Source organism: Mus musculus, chromosome 16, assembly GCF_000001635.26.
Source record: "Mus musculus strain C57BL/6J chromosome 16, GRCm38.p6 C57BL/6J".
NCBI classification, from domain to species: Eukaryota; Metazoa; Chordata; class Mammalia; order Rodentia; family Muridae; genus Mus; species Mus musculus.
Genome location: NC_000082.6, coordinates 13739472 through 13758987, shown reverse-complemented (window position 1 = coordinate 13758987; position 19516 = coordinate 13739472). Strand labels below are relative to the sequence as shown.

The 19516-nt window shown below is 45.5% G+C and overlaps 1 protein-coding gene across 1 annotated transcript; it reads right to left on the bottom strand.

Annotated features, from left to right (window-relative positions):
• Positions 1–450: 450 nt before the first annotated feature.
• Positions 451–4424, bottom strand: A930007A09Rik (RIKEN cDNA A930007A09 gene). The gene has a single exon (NM_001357954.1). The coding sequence runs from the start codon at positions 4342–4344 to the stop codon at positions 2434–2436; it is 1911 nt and encodes a 636-aa protein (NP_001344883.1). The 5' UTR covers positions 4345–4424; the 3' UTR covers positions 451–2433.
• Between the last annotated feature and the right edge of the window lie 15092 nt (positions 4425–19516).

The following is a 19516-nucleotide window of genomic DNA, read 5'->3' as shown; positions in this document are numbered from 1 at the left end:
CTCTGAGACACTGTCTCTGCAACTCTTAGTTCTGCCTCCCTTTCACTGTCCAATCACAGGCCTCCTGCTGCCCTAATGTAATTATTGGACAGGGAAAATCCTGCAACACACTAAGTTCTGTTTTTCTTCTGCTTTTGAGACAGGGTCTCACTATGTAGCCCTGGCTGGCCTAGAACCTGCTTTTGTAGACCAGGCTGGCCTCCAAATTATAGAGATACTGCCTTCCTCTACCTCATGAATTCTGAGACTATAGGTGTACACCACCACATCCAACCCAGCCTTTCCCTTTTAAAATTAGTTTTGCTCATATATAGTTTACACGTGGGCACATGGGCACACACACACACATACACACTATTGTATCAGGCAAGCAAACACTGTCACTGAGCCACTCCACTAGGGCCCAAGCCCCCTACTTTTAATTTTTGTTTTTTTGTTTTTTTTTTTTTTGAGACAGGTTGCCTTGATTGACATTGAACTTTCAACAATCATCCTGCATCTGCATCCCAAATGCTAGGATTATAGGCATGTGTTACCATGCCCAGCTTCTCTCTCTTTTAATAGAAACATAAGTCATTGGGTATATTTTATATATTTATAAATATATTTATTTATAAATCAAATATTATATTTATTTATAGAATTCAGTTGTTCAAACTGTATAAAATTCAAGTAGCCAAAATGCCTGTAAAGATTTATAGAACTCTGTGAGTTCAAGCCCAGTCTGGTCTGCAAGTTGGTTCCAGGCCAACTTGGCCTAAACAGTGAGTTCCAGGATACCCAAGGCTAAGTAGAGACTCTTATCTCAAAATAACAAAAGATTCACAGAATATATGTGTCTATTTCTAGAGAAGAAAAACATACATTTCTTAAAGGAGTGTTGGAGGAAGTTGTAAGAAGATAATAACTGCTGCCTAATATTCAGTTCTTTCCATTATTGAACTAAATGCAAAAAAAAAAAAAAAAAAAAAGGAACTGGAGAGATGGATGCCCAGTTAAGAGCACAGGCTGCGCTTCCAAAGGATCCAGGTTTGATTCCCAGCACTTACGTGGGGGCTTACAGCTATCTAACTTCATTTCCAGAGGATCATATGCCCTCTTCTGTCCAAGGGCATCAGACCCTACACACACCCCACCCCAGAAAAAAAAAAAAAAGGCAAAGAAAAAATAAGCTCAGCTAGGGGTGGCAGTGCATACTTGTAATCCTGCCACTCTGGAAGTAGAAGGGAGAGGATCAGGGCTGAGACCAGCTTGGTCTACATGAGGTCTCTGTTAATAGAAAGGGCATACCTTTAATCCTAGGATTTGGGAGGCAAAGACAGGAAGACAGGCAGATCTCTATGAGTTCAAGGCCAACCTGATCTACATAGACCAACCTGGTCTACATAGTGAATTCCAGGCCAGCCAAGGCTATATAGGAAGACTTTGTCACAAAAACAAAGAACAAAAACAAACAAACAAACAAAAACAGCACCAAGAAAGAGAAGAGGAGAGGGGAGAGGAAAGAGAAAGAGGAGAAGAGAAAGTAAATTAGCTAGCTCAGGTCCCACATTTTCACTTTAGAGTCACCCAACTTTTCTTATGCATTCAAAGCTTACCTTTACATTGTACAAAACGTTTTATTTAGATGATATATTTAAACAGCAACTATCACTGTTGCAAACAGGAAATTAATATCACTTGGCATTAAGTAGAAGTGACTCACTGAAAAGTGTATGAATATGAAGATTATTAATGTCTAGCTGGGAATAGGTTTTGCCTTGAAGCTTTAAAGGGGTCTTAAAGGGGCATTTGGAAGGCACTGCCTCCAATAAAAGATAGCCTCTCTACAAAAATCAAATATATTGAAAAGAAATAACTTCCCCAATGTCATTTGGCGTTATGTCCCTGTACAAATGAATGCTGTCTTCTTCCAAGAGAACCCTTACAGAATCTAAATCCTCCACCTATCTCCAGATCTTATAGCTTCCTAAAAGAATAATATTCCCCTGGCTCCCTCCTCTAATTTTAAACACAACGAAAGGTTTCATTATTCAATAAAGTAGTCAAAGCCTTAGGTCTCAACTACTCAAAGAGCTGGTCTCAAAAAATCATCAAAATCGCTAATCCCTGAAGTCCAAGGCCACTTTGCTCCCACTACAGGAATTGAGAAAGCCACCAGAACACTAACAATAAAAAGGATAATAATGTTGGTAACTTTTCTTCCAAGCCACTTACTTGGCAAAGGTCTTAGCAGACATTCAAATGGCTGGTGTCTGAGTCCTATTAGAAAGGGTGACTTTTCCTCACTATCCCCAAAGCTGAAGGGTTTCCAGAACTGTCACACTACTGAGAGTCTGAATGGGTGGCCTTAAAGACAGGCAATGAAGAGTCAGGTTGCTCCTGAGTTAGTTTCAAGCTGGGTGCTGGGAGAGTCTCCAAAGCTTCAGCACTTTAGTTCTTAGGAACCTTCCGGACAGGTGAAGAAATCTGAGAAGTCTGGGCTAAAGAGGCCTGCGGGTGCTGAGTCTGGGCAGACCCAGGTGGCACCCCAGGAACCCCCTTGGCCAAAGTATGGCTCTTAGAAGCTTTATCAGTTTCAGGAGTTTGAGAGGCAAGAGGAAGATTCTGGAGATGGCTTTGTTGGGCCAGAGATCCCTGGATTTGGCTCTGAGAGGTCATGGGTACCACGGGGAAACTGTCAGAGGGCATGGGCACTAGGAAGTGGCTCTGGCTTTCTTCCTGTTCCAGAGGGTAGATCTGAGAGGCCACACTGATCTTAGAGCGCCCCTGAGAGTGGGGGCCCAAAGGCACACAGCTTTCAGAAGATACAGAGGGCAGGATTTGGCTCTGAGAGGTCACAGGTACCATAGATAAACTGTCAGGGATCACCAAGAGATGGCTCTGGCTTTCTTCTCGTTCCAGAGGGTAGATCTTAGAGGCCACACTGATCTTAGAGCGCCCCTGAGAGTGAGGGCCCAAAGGCACACAGCTTTCAGAAGATACAGAGGGCAGGATTTGGCTTTGAGAGGTCACAGGTACCATAGATAAACTGTCAGGGATCACCAAGAAGTGGCTCTGGCTTTCTTCTCGTTCCAGAGGGTAGATCTGAGTGGCCACACTGATCTTAGAGCGCCCCTGAGAGTGAGGGCCCAAAGGCACACAGCTTTCAGAAGATACAGAGGGCAGGATTTGGCTCTGAGAGGTCACAGGTACCATAGATAAACTGTCAGGGATCACCAAGAGATGGCTCTGGCTTTCTTCTCGTTCCAGAGGGTAGATCTTAGAGGCCACACTGATCTTAGAGCGCCCCTGAGAGTGAGGGCCCAAAGGCACACAGCTTTCAGAAGATACAGAGGGCAGGATTTGGCTCTGAGAGGTCACAGGTACCATAGATAAACTGTCAGGGATCACCAAGAAGTGGCTCTGGCTTTCTTCTCGTTCCAGAGGGTAGATCTGAGTGGCCACACTGATCTTAGAGCGCCCCTGAGAGTGAGGGCCCAAAGGCACACAGCTTTCAGAAGATACAGAGGGCAGGATTTGGCTTTGAGAGGTCACGGGTACCATAGATAAACTGTCAGGGATCACCAAGAGGTGGCTCTGACTTTCTTCTCGTTCCAGAGGGTAGATCTGAGAGGCCACACTGATTTTAGAGTGCTCCTGAGAGTGAGAGTCCAAATACACATGGCTGTCAGAGGACATTGCCATCTGAGAATTGCTGTCAGACGCCAAAGGGTAGGTCTGCGAAGTCACTGAAAAGACAGGTTGACTCCTAGAAGTACAAATGGAAAGACCGGTGTGGACAATGCCCAGAGGCAGGCTCTTAGAGGTCTGGACTCTGCTAAACTGATTCAGAACAGCCTCAGGCTTCGCTGAACGGAACAACGCTCTGCCACCCGAGGTTCTGGCGTCGCAGTTCCTTTCTAGCTGCCCCGGGTCCGTAGAGCTGATGCTACTGATCCGCTGGACGACCCGCGGGTGGAGTCGCCGCCGCCGTCGCCGGCGAATCCGCTGAAAGGTGTCGGAGACGCTCCTAAGGGTCAGCGAGAAGCGACGGCTGCCGCTACGGTGCACCCCGCTCTCGCGGGGCGAAGTCCCCCTCAAGGGGTCTTCCGGGAGCGCCTCTATGTTGCCGGTGTACCAGGAGATCCACCACAGGAGACTGACGAAGATGATGATGGAACCCAAATAGAGCAGCATGTCGTAGAACAGCAAGTTGGCGAAGACGCCAGTGAACAGCACTGCCACACCCACCGCGTCGAAGGCGACGCCCAGCCAAAAAAAGTGACTGCAGCGACCCAAGGGCCCGGACTGCATCTCCGCCAAGTCTGTGTTCTTTTGCGGAAGCTCCGAGAGGCTCAACATCTTCCACGCAAACCCCGCCAGAGGACACCAGGCCCAGGGCGCTGCCACAGGCGGGCTTTAGACACTCTCCATGGCAACGCAAGGGGCGGGGCGGGAAGCGGCATTCTGCTCCACACCAGGAAACTGGAGCGGGCCAAGGGAGCTGCGCGTGCGCACGACGACCTGCTGAACCTTCTGCGTTTGCGCCCAGTGCTAGCCCGGGCAGCTTTTCTCAGTCTGGGATCCTTAGGTGTATCAAGAAGTAGAATTTATGGGTAGGGGAGTGGGGGTGGGTGGGTATGGGGGACTTTTGGTATAGCATTGGAAATGTAAATGAGCTAAATACCTAATAAAAAATGGAAAAAAAAAAAAAAAAGAAGTAGAATTTATGACAATGAAACTAGCGGTACCTGGGGCGAGAATCTTCTTGGCCTCAGGTGCAGTTAGCATCTAGTGTTGTTAGGTCTGTACTCCCATCTTCTCTGGTGACTGTTGATAAACTTGCCCAAGGACCTAATAGACCCCATCGCGTGTCCGTCCGTCCGTCCCCCCCCCCACCCCACCCCCCCACCCCCCCACCCCCCCCACCCCCGCCAACCAACCATGTATTGTAGAGGCTGGGAGGGAGAGGGTAGGATGAAAGGAGAAAAAGGTTGACCTTTATGTGTGTGTTTGATGGATTTTAAAACATTTGGTACATTTTAAATAGATTTAGGCCTGTAGTTCAGGCCACATTTACTTAGGCCTATAGGCACACGCCACTATACTTGGAGAAAACTACTCTTAAGCATTTTCAAACGTATAGATAGAAAATTATAAAGGAATAAAGAATGATAGGTTGTCCCTACTTGGCCTGAGCATTCAAGCAATACAAATTGGAATCAGAGGGTTATTAAAGTGTTTTTTTTAAAAGATTTATTTATTTATTATATACACTGTTGCTGTCTTCCGACATTCCAGAAGAGGGTGTCAGATCTTGTTACATATGGTTTGTGAGCCACCATGTGGTTGCTGGGATTTGAACTCAGGACCTTTGGAAAAGCAGTCAGTGCTCTTAACCGCTGAGCCATCTCACCAGCCCCTATTAAAATGTTTTTAAAAAGGTCAGACATGATAGTGCAGGACTTTAGTCCTAGCACTCAACAAGCAGAAGCAAGCAGATCTCTGAGTTGGAAGTCAGCCTGTCCTAACTTGAGAATTCCAGGCCAACCAGGACTATACTGTGAGACCCTGTGTCAAAATGAATGGATGAAAATAAAAAGACCTGAAGGTGTGTCCAGGAAGTTGGAAGTGGATATAATCAAGAAATCTATGTATAAAATTGTCAAAGAATAAAAAGTTAATAAAGTATAAAGATAATTAGAGAAAACAATATGGCAAATGTTCATAATTATAGAATATAGATGAAATAAGTATAGGTGTTCATTATTCAGTTCTTTCCTGTGTTCTTTAGGCTTGACATTTTTCAAAATAGTTGCAGAATTTTATTTTGTAATTTAAATTTTAAGTTATAAACTTATAAACATGAGTAGCAGGTGGGGATGATGGCTCAGTAGCTAAAGACTTGACAGCCTGAGTCCAGTCGCCAGGAGCCACGTGATGGTGAGAGAGAACTGACTTCTGCACATTGCTGTCTGACCTCCAGATGAAAAGAAATAAATCTCTCCCCTTTGGCTGCAGGAGTGTTCAAGGCTGGCAACCAGAATTATCTGCCTAATGATAAAGGGTGCAGCACCATGCCATACGTAGACCGCAAGGTGATAAGCTGGAGTTATCCTTCGTCAGATCCTTTGAAATTAGCCCAGTTTAGCCTGAGGCAAGTCTCTATACTGGAATTAGGAAGGCTTAAATTTGAGTTTCTGACCTGAGTTGAGATCTTTAACCTCCCTTAGCTTTGATCTCCTCTTCTGTAAATGAGAGAACAGGTGCCTATAAGGAGGCTGTGACATGGCCAGTAGATGATGCTATACTGAGAAGTACTAACAGTTGCTCACTGCCAGAGTCTCTCAAGCCATTTCCATTTAGGATCCCTTTATGTGTGAGAAATTGTTACATCACTGTAGGTATATAAACACACACACACACACACATATATATACAATTATATATATGTATATATATATATGTATATATATATATATAAAATCAGGTATACAAGTCAAACACACTCATACATTTATTTAAAAACAAGGGTTTTATTATTACTGTTTTGAGCCGGGCCTGGTGGCGCACGCCTTTAATCCCAGCACTTGGGAGACGGAGGCAGGCGGATTTCTGAGTTCGAGGCCAGCCTTAAACTATTATTACTGTTTTGTTTTGAGATAGCTTCACTGTAGCACAGTTTCGCCTTGAATTCACCATGTGACTGAGGATGACATGATCCTCCGGTCTCTACTTCCAAAGTGCTCAAATTATGGACATAGCCATCATGCCCTGCTATTTAAACAATGCTTTGGTATACATATAATTTTACCATTCATTAGACAAAAGCAAATTGGCATGTTCATCAGATGGATACACATTCTTTTACATAAAGAGTTGAGTCTTGGCTAAATATTTGATACTGTAGGACATAGAGAATCTTCACATTTTCCACGTTTGTTTGTTTGGGAGGGAGAGTATAAGGGCTTAACTATGGTTGTCAGCGGATAACTTAAACTTCTCCCATGTGAATCCTGGGGCCACATGGCTGTCAAACTTAACAGCAAAAAGCTGCTAAGTCATCTCACAGGCCCTTATAGCAGTTTTAAATATTAAGCAATCAAGCCAGGCCGCACAAACCTTTAATCCCAGTACTTGGGAGGTAGAAGCAGGCAGATTCCTGACTTTGAGTCCATCCTGGTCTATAGACCGAATTCCAAGACAGCCAGGGATGACACAGAGAAACCCTGTTCTGCAAATCCAAAATAAGTAAAACAAACAAACCTTCTAACCTTGTGTGGTGTTTAGACTCAGCACTGGGAAGGCAGAAGCATACAGGTTTCTGAGTCTGAGGCTAGCCTTAACAACATAGATCCAGGAAAGCCAAAGGAGACAGTGAGTCCCTGTGTAATGGGAAAAAAAATAGATACTGTAAAAAAGACTTATTGATTTGATACTTTCATGCTGAGGAATGACAATAGGAAAATGCTGAAAGTCTTTGTTCACAGTAATTAAACCATTACCTTTCTTTCTTTCTTTCTTTCTTTCTTTCTTTCTTTCTTTCTTTCTTTCTTTCTTTCTTTCTTTCTTTCTTTTCCCAGACAGGGTTTCTCTGTGTAGCCCTGGCTGTCCTCGAACTCAGAAATCTGCCTGCCTCTGCCTCTGCCTCTGCCTCTCTGCCTCTGCCTCTGCCTCTGCCTCTCTGCCTCTGCCTCTGCCTCTGCCTCTCTGCCTCTGCCTCTGCCTCTGCCTCTGCCTCTGCCTCTGCCTCTGCCTCTGCCTCTGCCTCTGCCTCTGCCTCTGCCTCTGCCTCTGCCTCTCTGCCTCTGCCTCTGCCTCTGCCTCTGCCTCTGCCTCTGCCTCTCTGCCTCTGCCTCCTCTGCCTCCTCTGCCTCTCTGCCTCTGCCTCTCTGCCTCTGCCTCCTCTGCCTCCTCTGCCTCCTCTGCCTCCTCTGCCTCCTCTGCCTCCTCTGCCTCCTCTGCCTCCTCTGCCTCCTCTGCCTCCTCTGCCTCCTCTGCCTCCTCTGCCTCCTCTGCCTCCTCTGCCTCCTCTGCCTCTGCCTCTGCCTCCTCTGCCTCCGCCTCCGCCTCCGCCTCCGCCTCCGCCTCCGCCTCCGCCTCCGCCTCCGCCTCTGCCTGCCAGGTTTGTGCGGCCTGGATTAGAGGTGTGCGCCACCACGCCCGGCACCATTACATTTCTATAAGAGCAGAAAACTGCATACAATAGAGACACTGCACTTCTTAACATACAATGGTGTCAATCTGAGCTAAGGTGTTGTAGGCAGCCTGGGATGGTGGAGCCCATGTAATAGCATGCACAGTGCACACTGCACTTGTCCTGAGCTCAGAATGAAAAGTTGCAGCAAAGTGTGATTCACCATGAGTGATACTTCCAGAGATACCTTGGATTCCTTATCTGCTTGGTTTTGAATTAATTTTTGGTTGTCAAATGTTTAGAAACATTTTACTGTTGCTTCTGTTTTTTTGTTGTTGTTGTTGTTTTGTTTTGTTTTTTTCTCCCACATTCAGTTAAATTAGCCTGTATGGGGTTGTAGTCCACAGTTTAGACATTGCTGTGGTCTGGAGGTGAAGGCACAAGGATCCAAATTTAAAACGTATTTGCAAAATAGAGCTACATGAGACCCAGTGTTAAAAAACAATGAACATGAGCTGGGAAATGTAACTGCCAGCGACCATGGGTTACTGGGTTCCTGAAAGGAAAGATGGGGTTTGGATGGGAAAGGCAGTGAGAGAAATAACGAGCCAAGACAAAGCTCTCTGATCAAGGTCAATCTTTACTGATGAGTCTGATCTTATAAATTTAGGGGGAGGGGGGACCCATCCCCCACCATGCCAGGATCTCGCTGCTTTGTCAGGAAAACAGGTTCAGCCTCTCAGCAGATAGTGGTGTCTTGGAAAACCACAGTTGTGGCAGGACAATAGACTTTACCTAGGTCAGAAGACTCCACCCTAGGTGGGCTAGCAACTGTGGCAAACCAGTTCTGAGTCAGCCTGCTCAAGGCTGGAGGACAGGGCACAATTTCTCTCTTTTTGTTTATTAAAAATTAGCTGGACTGGGGCATAAAATTTATTTATGCTCCATGGTCTTGCCTGGGAATTACGGTGGCTGGCGGTGCTTGGCTTGGGTCTGAATGTCTATACCCCTTCTGACCCATCCCGGACAACACGTGCAGCTTGTTTGTGTTTATTTGCACAAACACGGCATTTTAGTGTTTATTATGAACAAACAGCCTTTTGGCACATGCCTCTGTCTTAGGTTGATAAGAGTCATAGATTCATCAGTTGCCCATCTTTGACTGCCGGCCCTCACAGCACTTCTTTTTCCCATTCAAACCAAAGCCCCAATATGCACTCAATGCATCTCTTCATAGCGATGAATAACTGCCATATCTGAGCTTTGCTGAAGGTGAGCCTGTATGAAGGTAATCGATCTACTTGAAATACAAAGTCAAAATTGAAAGCAACAGGATTAAGGTTGTCTGGGCGGATGTCCCAGGCACTCAATTCAGTTGCAAATTAGCAATGTTAAGATCCAAGTCTGACCTCTAGGAGCAGGGGAGGTGGCTTTGAGAATCAACAGAAAAACTGTTACTTCTTTTTTTTTTTTTTTTTTTGATTTTTTGAGACAGGGTTTCTCTGTGCAGACCTGGCTGTCCTGGACTCACTTTGTAGACCAGGCTGGCCTCGAACTCAGAAATCCGCCTGCCTCTGCCTCCCCAGTGCTGGGATTAAAGGCGTGCGCCACCACGCCCGGCAAAACTGTTACTTCTTGTAAGCCACCTGCGGCCACACTAACTGGGTTCCTGAGTGGGAGGCCGGAACTGTAAGGAAGGAAACGGTGAGAGAAATAATGGGGGCCAAGACGCGTTTCTGTTCAAGGCCCCCAAGTTTACTAAGAGTCTGTGCTTATAAACGGGGAAGCCCATCCCCCGCCAATCCATTCTTGATGCCTGTGGCCAGCCTGTAGGTGATCTGCCTGTGGCTGTCTCCGGAATATCTCAAGGGCCTCTCAGCAGGTAGCAGTGTCTTGTAGAAGAGCAACGCGGAAGACAGAACAATAGAGCCATCTAAGTCGGAAGGCTCCACCCCAGGTGGTCTCATACTCAGTGGCAGCAAGGTCAAAGCCAGCCTACTCAAGGCTGGGGGAGGCTACAATTTCTCATGTAAATATTGGAGGCTATGCTCCAAGTTAACTCTGCTAGCTAATAAAGATTTTTAGCTACCTTCATAATAGGAATCTCCAATACTGGATTTATTTGAGTCAGAATAACTGGTCACATTAAAGGAAAGGAAGAGTCACTATAACACCTCCTTTTGATTAATTTTTCTAACTTATTTTCCACAGTCTCTTTGTTCTCTGTCCCACAAGGTTTAAAAGCTTGAAGCAAGGCAGCTTGTCTAATCTGGGACATAGGCAAGCAAAGGTAGGTCAAGAATATATACCCAATACAGCTTTCCTGTCACCATTGTCAGGGTCATATCTGTGTTTGCCAAACAGCTTTGCAGCTAGACTCTACAGATTGCTCCATCTGAAGTAGCAGTGATATGCATACGCAAAAGAAATTTATTTCTTAGCAGGCTGTGCACCTGAAGACCTGAGTTCAATTCCTGGAACCCCTACATCAAGGGGAAGGAGAGAACTGACCCCACAAAGTCATTCTCTGATCTCCACACTCCTGCTGTGACATGCATATGTAAAATGTGTGCATGGATGTGCGTGGATGTGTGTGTGTGTGCACACGTCTAGGAAATTGGATAGCTATATAAGAGAGGTAGTGATAAGGCAAAGTGGATATAGATGTTTTCTGAGCAATTCAACTTGTCTTTGCACTTGAAAATTTTTACAGTAAAATATTAAGAGTTCCTACATTCAAGGAAATGACATATATTTTATTTTTAATCTAAAAAAGATTGACTATAGCCTGGAAACATAGATTCATGTTGCCCCCCAGTAGCGGTCCAATGTGAAACAAAGTTAAATCAAGGCATTTATTTAAATACATTGGTGGGGCCAGGAGGCATGCAGTTCTGGGAAGTTGGGAAATATCTGTTACAAGTCTCAGATCCTGTTTTATAACATTCTTAGCTTTAGGAGTGGTGGAAGCTAGTGGCCTGCTGTGTCTTCTTGTCCTGGCAGAAAGGAGATACTCCGATATATAGCTCTGGTGTCATACTGGTTGATTTGGATTATTGAAACAATAAGCCCTAAAGAATCAAAAAATCGTGCCGGGCGTGGTGGCACACGCCTTTAATCCCAGCACTTGGGAGGCAGAGGCAGGCGGATTTCTGAGTTCGAGGCCAGCCTGGTCTACAGAGTGAGTTCCAGGACAGCCACGGCTATACAGAAAAACCCTGTCTCGAAAAACAAAAAAACAAAAAAACAAAAACAAAAACAAAAACAAAAAAAAAACAACCAAAAAATCAAAAAATCTCCAGGAATCCTCCCCGGGGGAAGACAAAAGCCAAAGTCTGATGTCAGCCAGAGAAGGAATTGCTTCTCACGAAGATTTCTCCTAGTTCAAGCTATTGGCTGGTAGAACCAAGATGGAAATTATACCTTGATCAGCACTTACTTCTTAGGTTCTCTCTCTCTCTTTCTCTCTCTCTTTCTCTCTCTCTTTCTTCTCCTCCTCCTCCTCCTTTTTCTTGTTCTTCAAGACATGGTCTCTCTCTATATAGCCCTGGCTGTCCTGGAACTCACTATTTAGACCAGGCTAGCCTCAAACTCATAGAGGTCCATCCACCTCCTTCTGCCTCCCAAGTGTTAGGATTAAAAGTGTGCAGCATACTCCTGGATACATACATTTCTTGTCTTCTGTTTAAACCCAAATCTCTTTTTTTTTTTTTTCTTTTTTCGAGACAGGGTTTCTCTGTATAGCCCTGGCTGTCCTGGAACTCACTTTGTAGACCAGGCCGGCCTCGAACTCAGTAATCCACCTGCCTCTGCCTCCCTAGTGCTGGGATTAAAGGCGTGCGCCACCACGCCCGGCTAAACCCAAATCTCATGTCAGAACAGATGGACTTGTGGATCACTTCAATCCTTTATTTTTTTTCCTCTTTTCTCTTTCTTTCTTTCTTTCTTTCTTTCTTTCTTTCTTTCTTTCTTTCTTTCTTTCTTTCTTTCTTTCTTCCTCTCTTCCTTTCTTCCTTCCTTCCTTTCTTTCTCTCTCTCTCTCTCTCTCTCTCTCTCTCTCTCTCTCCCTTCCTTCCTTTCTTTCTTTCTTTCTTTCTTTCTTTCTTTCTTTCTTTCTTTCTTTCTTTCTTTCATCCCATTACAGATGGTTGTGAGCCACCATGTTGTTGTTGGGAATTGAACTCAGAAGCTCTGGAAGAGCAGTCAGTGCTCTTAACCGCTGAGCCATCTCTCCAGCCCCCATGTTATATTTTTATAGTCAAAAGAAGCTCAGGCGCCCGTCCTCTCCTTTATCTGTTTGAGAAAGAGTCTTTTCATGTCCACTGTATTTATGCCAGGCTAGCTGGCCCTCAAGTTTTTAAGGATTCCCACCTTTCTCTAAGGGCTCTAGAATTGTAGACATGCATTACTGTCCCTACCTTTACATATGTTCAGGAATCCAAACACAGGTCCTCACACTTGCCATAGAACCTTCTTCCCAGGATCATGGTTTTCATTGTTTATTTATTCCTTTTCATTTTGTTACAGACTGATTATATAGCCCAGGATGGCCTCAAACTTTTAATCCTCCTGTCTCAGTGTCCAGTGCTAGGGTTGTATTTGTGCATTACTTAGCTACGCTTATTTAGTCCTCTTTTCTCCTTCCTTCCTTTTCTTTCTTTCCTTCCTTCTTTTCTTTCTTTCTTTTGAACAGAGTCTCATTATATTGACCTAGTGACTCTGGAACTTGCTGGCCTCAAACGAACAGAGATACATCTGCCTCTGCCTCTCAAGTGCTGGAGTTAAAAATGTGTGACACCATGCCCAGCTCAATCTTTTTTGGGGGAGTGGGGGTTCGAGACAGGGTTTCTCTGTATAGCCCTGGCTGTCCTGGAACTCACTCTGTAGACCAGGCTGGCCTCGAACTCAGAAATCCGCCTGCCTCTGCCTCCCAAGTGCTGGGATTAAAGGCGTGTGCCACCACGTCCGGCAGCTCAATCTTTTTTGTGTGTGTTTATGTTTTGCTTGCTTGCTTGCTTATGATAGAGTCTCACAACTTAGCTCAGATCACCCTTGAACTTACTTACCATTCGTCCCGATTGACCTTGAACTCCTTGGGTTGGAGAAAATAGGGATCTGACATTCCAAAAAGATGTACCCAATAGTCACAAGGATGTTAAGTCATGCAGAGGAAGGAATAAATGGCCATATTTGGACTAAGATTGCCTAAGATATCTTGGGTTTCAGTGTGTAACATTTTAGCACCCCACAGTCTGAAGTTTTTATCAGCAGTCAGACTTTTAGGACGTGTAACATAGTGGGAGATGAGATCCCTAGTTCATCCCCTCCAAAAGGTCACCTGATGATGTTACAGGATTTGTAACATAAGGAAAAGCTGACTGGGGTGGACATTGGATTTTTTTTCAGGTGTCTGAGGCAAACACAGTAACTTCTCCCTAAAGGGTAGACTGTAGGAGCAAGGCAAGGGATACTAGACCGCATTCTATTCTCCTCTATGTCCCTACACGATCTCTTTTGAAGATGAAGTAAGAGATATTAATAGAAGTTAGAAATAACAGCAGTCATGCATGGGGCATTAGCTATATTCCCAGCCAAATATGGCAAAAGAAAGACATCCTGACTTCGTTAGGTTTCAGATGCTTGTCTGTTTGTTTGTTTGTTTGTTTTAAAGATACATATCTTATACATATAAATTATTGCCTGCATGTATGTATACTATGTGTATGTCTGGTTTTCTTTTTTATTAAAGATTTATTTATTATTATATGTAAGTACACTGTATCTATCTTCAGATGCACCAGAAGAGGGACGTCAGATCTCATTACGGATGGTTGTGAGCCACCATATGGTGGCTGGGATTTGAACTCAGGACCTTTGGAAGAGCAGTCAGTGCTCTTAACCACTGAGCCATCTCTCCAGCCCATGTCTGGTTGTCAAGAAGCCCAGAAAAGCATGTCAGATCCCTGCCACTGGAGGTGGCTGTAAGTCACCATATGGGTGCTAGGTTCTCTGCAAGAGCAGAGTTCTCTGGACTGCTAAGCCACTCTACAGCACCATTCACCGCCTTTTGTTGGCTAAGAATTTCACCTGAGACTTCACATGTGCCAGGCAAACGCTATACTACTCAACTACATTCCCAGATCTGGGCTTTAGATGTTTTAGATGTTTTGAGACAAACACAGCAGATAGCACTGAGCTGTGTGTGATTCCCTTTCATGGAAAAAGGGGAAGAGGGGTGCCCAGCACAGGACAGGAGTCTGGGGGAGGAGGGAATCAGAGCTTTGGAGACAATAGCTTCTGAGGGTCTGACTTGGGTGAGGCTTACAATACTCAGCTAGATGACCTGGAGAGGCTGTTCCCTGAAAGGTAGACTGCAGAAGGAAGGCAATATGGCCCCCATGGAGTTGCATGGGCTCAGCAGCACTGGCTGGAAGAGGGCCCTGCTCTCCTAGGAGTTTCATGGCTGCCCTAGAGCTCTTAGTCCACAGTGTGAGGCAGAACTGACTGATTCCCTTGAAAGGGAGAAGATTCTGTGTGGAGAAACTTTTGTGAGGTTCTCTCCAAATACTTTGCCTACGTCAGTTTGCAGAGCTCCGTGGAGAACTCTAGTGCAGATAACGCTGAGTGACTGCCAGGATGTAGACAAGATGGAATAGAGGCTGATGAGCTGCCCTGCTAGACACATTCCCCACACTTTAATGCCTTCTAGTTTCCTTGGGCTCTGAGCATTATATTAGACCACATCCTATTCTCCTCTTATGTCCCTGCCATCTCAGGGCCTGAAGTCAAGTCTGCAGGGCTCCGCTCAGCTTTGCTTTAAAATTTGATGAGACTGAGCATCTGTAAAAGATATCTTGCACTCTTTCCACAGGAAAGATCATTAACAGATATCCATTAAGGTATACCAAGCTAAGGTTATAGATATGTCTTAGTCAGGGTTCTATTGCTATGAAGAGACACAGTGACCACTGAAACTCTTTTTTTTTAAAGAAGCAAACTCTGTCTTTTTTTACATTTAGTTTTTTTTTAAAGATTTATTTATTATTATATGTAAGTACACTGTAGCTGTCTTCAGACACTCCAGGAGAGGGAGTCGGATCTCATTACAGATGGTTGTGAGCCACCATGTGGTTGCTGGGATTTGAACTCTGGACCTTTGGAAAAGCAGTCGGGTGCTCTTACCCACTGAGCCATCTCACCAGCCCCCCAGAAACTCTTATAAAGAAAAACATTTAATTGGGCTGACTTCAGTTCATAAGTTTATCCATTATCCTCATGGCAGGAAGCATGGCAAAATGCAGGAAGACATGGTGCTGGAGAGGTAGCTGAGAGTTCTATGTCTGGATCTTCAGGCAGTAAGTCATTAGGCCTGTCTTGAGCTTTTGAAATCTCAAAGCCCACTCCAAGTCATACATTTCCTCCATCAAGGCTATACCTACTCCAACTAGGCCACACCACCAATGTAAAGATAGTTTTGGCAAAAAGATTTGTGATTCCCCTTTTGAAAGGCTGATGTACTAAAAGCCACCCCCAAAACAAAACAAAAGCTGTCCAGGTGGTAATGGTGTACTCCTTTGATCCCAGCACTTGGGAATCAGAGGCAGGCAGATGCCTGTGAGTTTGAGGCCAGCCTGGTCTACAGAGCTAGTTTCAGGACAGCCAGGGCTATGTGGAGAAACTCTGCTTGGGTGGAGGGGAGGGAAGCTACAATAAAAGCCACCTTCTACCAGATACAGAAAGGATAGCTATGATTACACTCAACTATCTGGACCAGAGGACCTGGTATCTGAAGGGAAGTTGGTTTGAATATATGTAACTATTGGAGGGGAAGTGGGTGCAGATACCCATGAATGTTCATTAAGGGTTATAGCATGTCTCAGAAAACAAAATGTTTCCATGGAAACATAATCTGGTCAAAATAAGCCAAAAAGTTTCCTTCTGCAACAATTGTTTCTACATGTGAAGAGCAGAGGTACCAAGTGATAAGTGGTATCCACATTACATTGTGAGGTTTGTCCCTGCCCAGTGTTACCTCGTGTTCCTTTTGCCCAACACAGTGCTGTCCCCACGTACTTCTTGTCATCATGTCATCCTGACTCTGCTTCCTGGAAGATCAGCTGACCTCAGATTGTACATGGTGTGATATGCACACAGAACACAATCACCACACACAACCCCTGGGGAGGGAAACAGAAGCATGCTTTCCTTTGGATGGCTGTGGGTAGCTGTGGTGGTTTGAATGAGAATCCCCCCCCCCCCGTGCCCCCCCCCCCCCCCCCCGCATGTGTTTGAGTGCTTGGTCCACATCCACAGTCAGTTTGTGAAGAATTAGGAGTTATGGTCTTGTTGGAGGAGGTGTGTCATTTGGGATGTGCTTTGAAGTTTCAAAACCCCATGCCAAGTCCAACGTGTCTCTCTCAGCATGTAAATAAGGATGTAGAACTCTCAGCTACTGCTCCGGTACCATCTGTCTGCTTCCCACCATGATGATCAGGAATTAGCCCTCTAAAACTGTGAGCAAGCCCTCATAATCAAGGTACTTAATTTCCTTGGTTATGATGTCTCTTTATAGCAATAGAACAGTAACTAAGGCAGAAAGATTGACTATAGGGCCTGAGGGAGCCAGCAGGATGTGGAAAATATCCTGCATTTAGACCTGGGTGGTGGCTCTGTTCATATGGTCTGTAAACACACACTGAGCACCTGGGCCTTCCCAGCAGAGGAATGTCTGATGAAGAGATGGCCCATTCCTGGTGCTGAGCAGTGGATAAACAGTGAGCAGCGAGCACAGGAGACTACAGGATACCTGCAGTGACTTCCCCCTTTCTGTGCCAGTCACTCACTCTGCAGAAGTACCACAACCCAGCAAACTGAGAGAAGCTGGGGGAAGCTGGGAACAGAGTTTTCTCCACACATCCCACGTTGTAGTCTTTTTCTTTTTTTCTAGTGTAAGAGGTTTATTGGGGGAAAGGATAGGGTGGGAAGACTATCTTTGAGTGGGTACATAAGGGAGAGATAGAGGCAGGCAGGCAGACAAACAGAAATGGGACAGCAGAAGAAATGGGAGAAAGAGTTTTTTGTTTCTTTGTTTTATATTCAAGACAGAATTTCTCTGTGTAGTTCTGAGCTGTCCTGGGCTTATAGCACTGTGGCTGACTTCAGACACACAAGAAAGAGGGCATTAAAGATGGTTGTGAGCCACCATGTGGTTGCTGGGAATTGACCTCAAGACCCTCTAGAAGAGGAGTCAGTGAATCATCTCTCCAGTCTTCAGTCAGTCTTCTTAACTGAGGCACAAGTAGGGCTAAAGTCTATGGGGAAGAGGTCCCCCCAGAAGTAGAGAGGCTTACTCAGTTCCCCTGGTTCACCCCAATACATCCTGCACCAGCAGCCTCTCCTGCCAGGTGGTGGAGGCAGCAGGTTCAATCTGATATAAAATTCTGCCTGTCCACAGAATGGGCTGCAGTGGGCAGCAAGGGGGCACAGGAGCAGCCTCTGGGAACTAGATCCCCATCTACTGTGTGCCCCAGCCAAGCCAGGACACTGGGAGGCTATGATCTTAGATAGCTGTGAAACTGAATTGAAGGCACAGGAAACAGGATCCTCCAGAAAGTGTTGTTTGTTTCTGGAAAGAAGAGATGGGTCCAGGTGGGAATGATGTATCGAATGATGTGGTGTAAGAAAAAGGAAAGTCTCTGTGTGTGCCTGTGTGTGTCTATGTAGGACCTCTGGAAGAGCAGCCAGTGCTCTTAACTGCTGAGACACCTCTTCAGCCCCAAAGTAGTCACTGTATTTTGAAACTAGGCACCAGGCACTATGCTGCCCCTAGGGCCCCATTGCAGAAACTGACAGATCTAAGACAGTCCAATCAGGGGATCAGGACCCAACGTCCCTGTATACTATCAACCAGTGTCACATTGGTGAATTCCTGTTCTGACTTGAGCATTAAATTTTGCCTCCTAGATTATTTTGGAATGTTCTGGAAACTTTAGGTATTGGGACCTACTTGAGGAAGTATGTCCCAGAGGGTGTACTTTTGAATACATCCCCTGGATTGCTGTTTCTCTGCACTATGTGTCCTGCTGCTATGAAATGAACAGTTGTTTCCATTTCCACACTCTCCCAACTTCCTTCATGACTGGCACAGGCCCAGAATGTTCGGAGCTAAGAACTCTTTGAAACTGTGAGTCAAAATCACCTTTGTCTTTTTAGTTTGCTAGGTGGCTTCTCGCAGGTCTGACTAACAACTACAGCCCCACAGAACCAGGGAAGCTGCAACACTGATTCAAAGGCCCTAAGCACCTGCTCTGGGCTATACATTGGGCCTGCACCAGAAATTCCTTTGTTTGTTGGTTTTGGATTTTGTTTGTTCTTTGTTGTTGTTTTTGATGTGTTAAAATATCGGCTCGTGTCTGAACACAGCACACTGGGCCCAAACAGTTCCATGTGTGAGAGGTTTTTTTGGAGGGAAGAAGGGAGGGAGGGAGGGAGGGAGGGAGGGAGGGAGGGAGGGAGGGAGGGAGATAGGACAGAATTTGGTGGGTATCAGGGGGTGAAGGTGGAGTGTAGGTTGTAGTGTAAGGATGTCCTGGGGAGGATGAGACAAGTCTAGGCCCCTAAGGGCCACAGCTCTAGTTGCCACGTCAGCTCAGTTGTTTCCCTTGAAGACAAGAGAGGCAGCCATCTGGTGGGATCTGCAGTGTACAATCCTAACAGCTGTGGGGAGATTGGGAGGCCTTTAGCATGGCCAAAATTTGGTTTGCATTAGTTACTGATCCTCCTTTTTTTTTAAGATTTATTTATTTATTTATTATATGTAAGTACGCTGTAGCTGTCTTCAGACACTCCAGAAGAGGGAGTCAGATCTCCTTACAGATGGTTGTGAGCTACCATTTGGTTGCTGGGATTTGAACTCAGGACCTCCAGAAGAGCAGTCAGGTGCTCTTACCCGCTGAGCCATCTCACCAGCCCCCCTGATCCTCCTTTTGTGGTAAGTAATCCACGCTCCTTCCAGATAGTAGCATGGAACAGGTGGATATGAAAAACATATTTGGAATCTGTGTAGATGTTGAGGGATTTTCCCTGTGTCGGTTGAAAGGCACGGGTAAGGCTATTAGTTCAGCCTGTTGATTGGTGGTATGAGCAGGAAGGACCTGTGCCTCCACCACCTCAGTGTCTGACACTATGGCATAGCCAGCTCTCTGGCCCCGTCATGTAAAAAGAAGCTGCCATCTGTATACTAGGTATAGATGACCTGAGGCAATGTGCCCTCCTGTGTTGGGGCCGGCCAGCAGCTCACATGTCCGGGTTCGACCCTGGAAGGCATCTTGGAATCTGGAAGAAAAGAGGGAGCCTAGGCAGGTTGAGAAATAATGGAACCAAGACAACTAGTCTGCT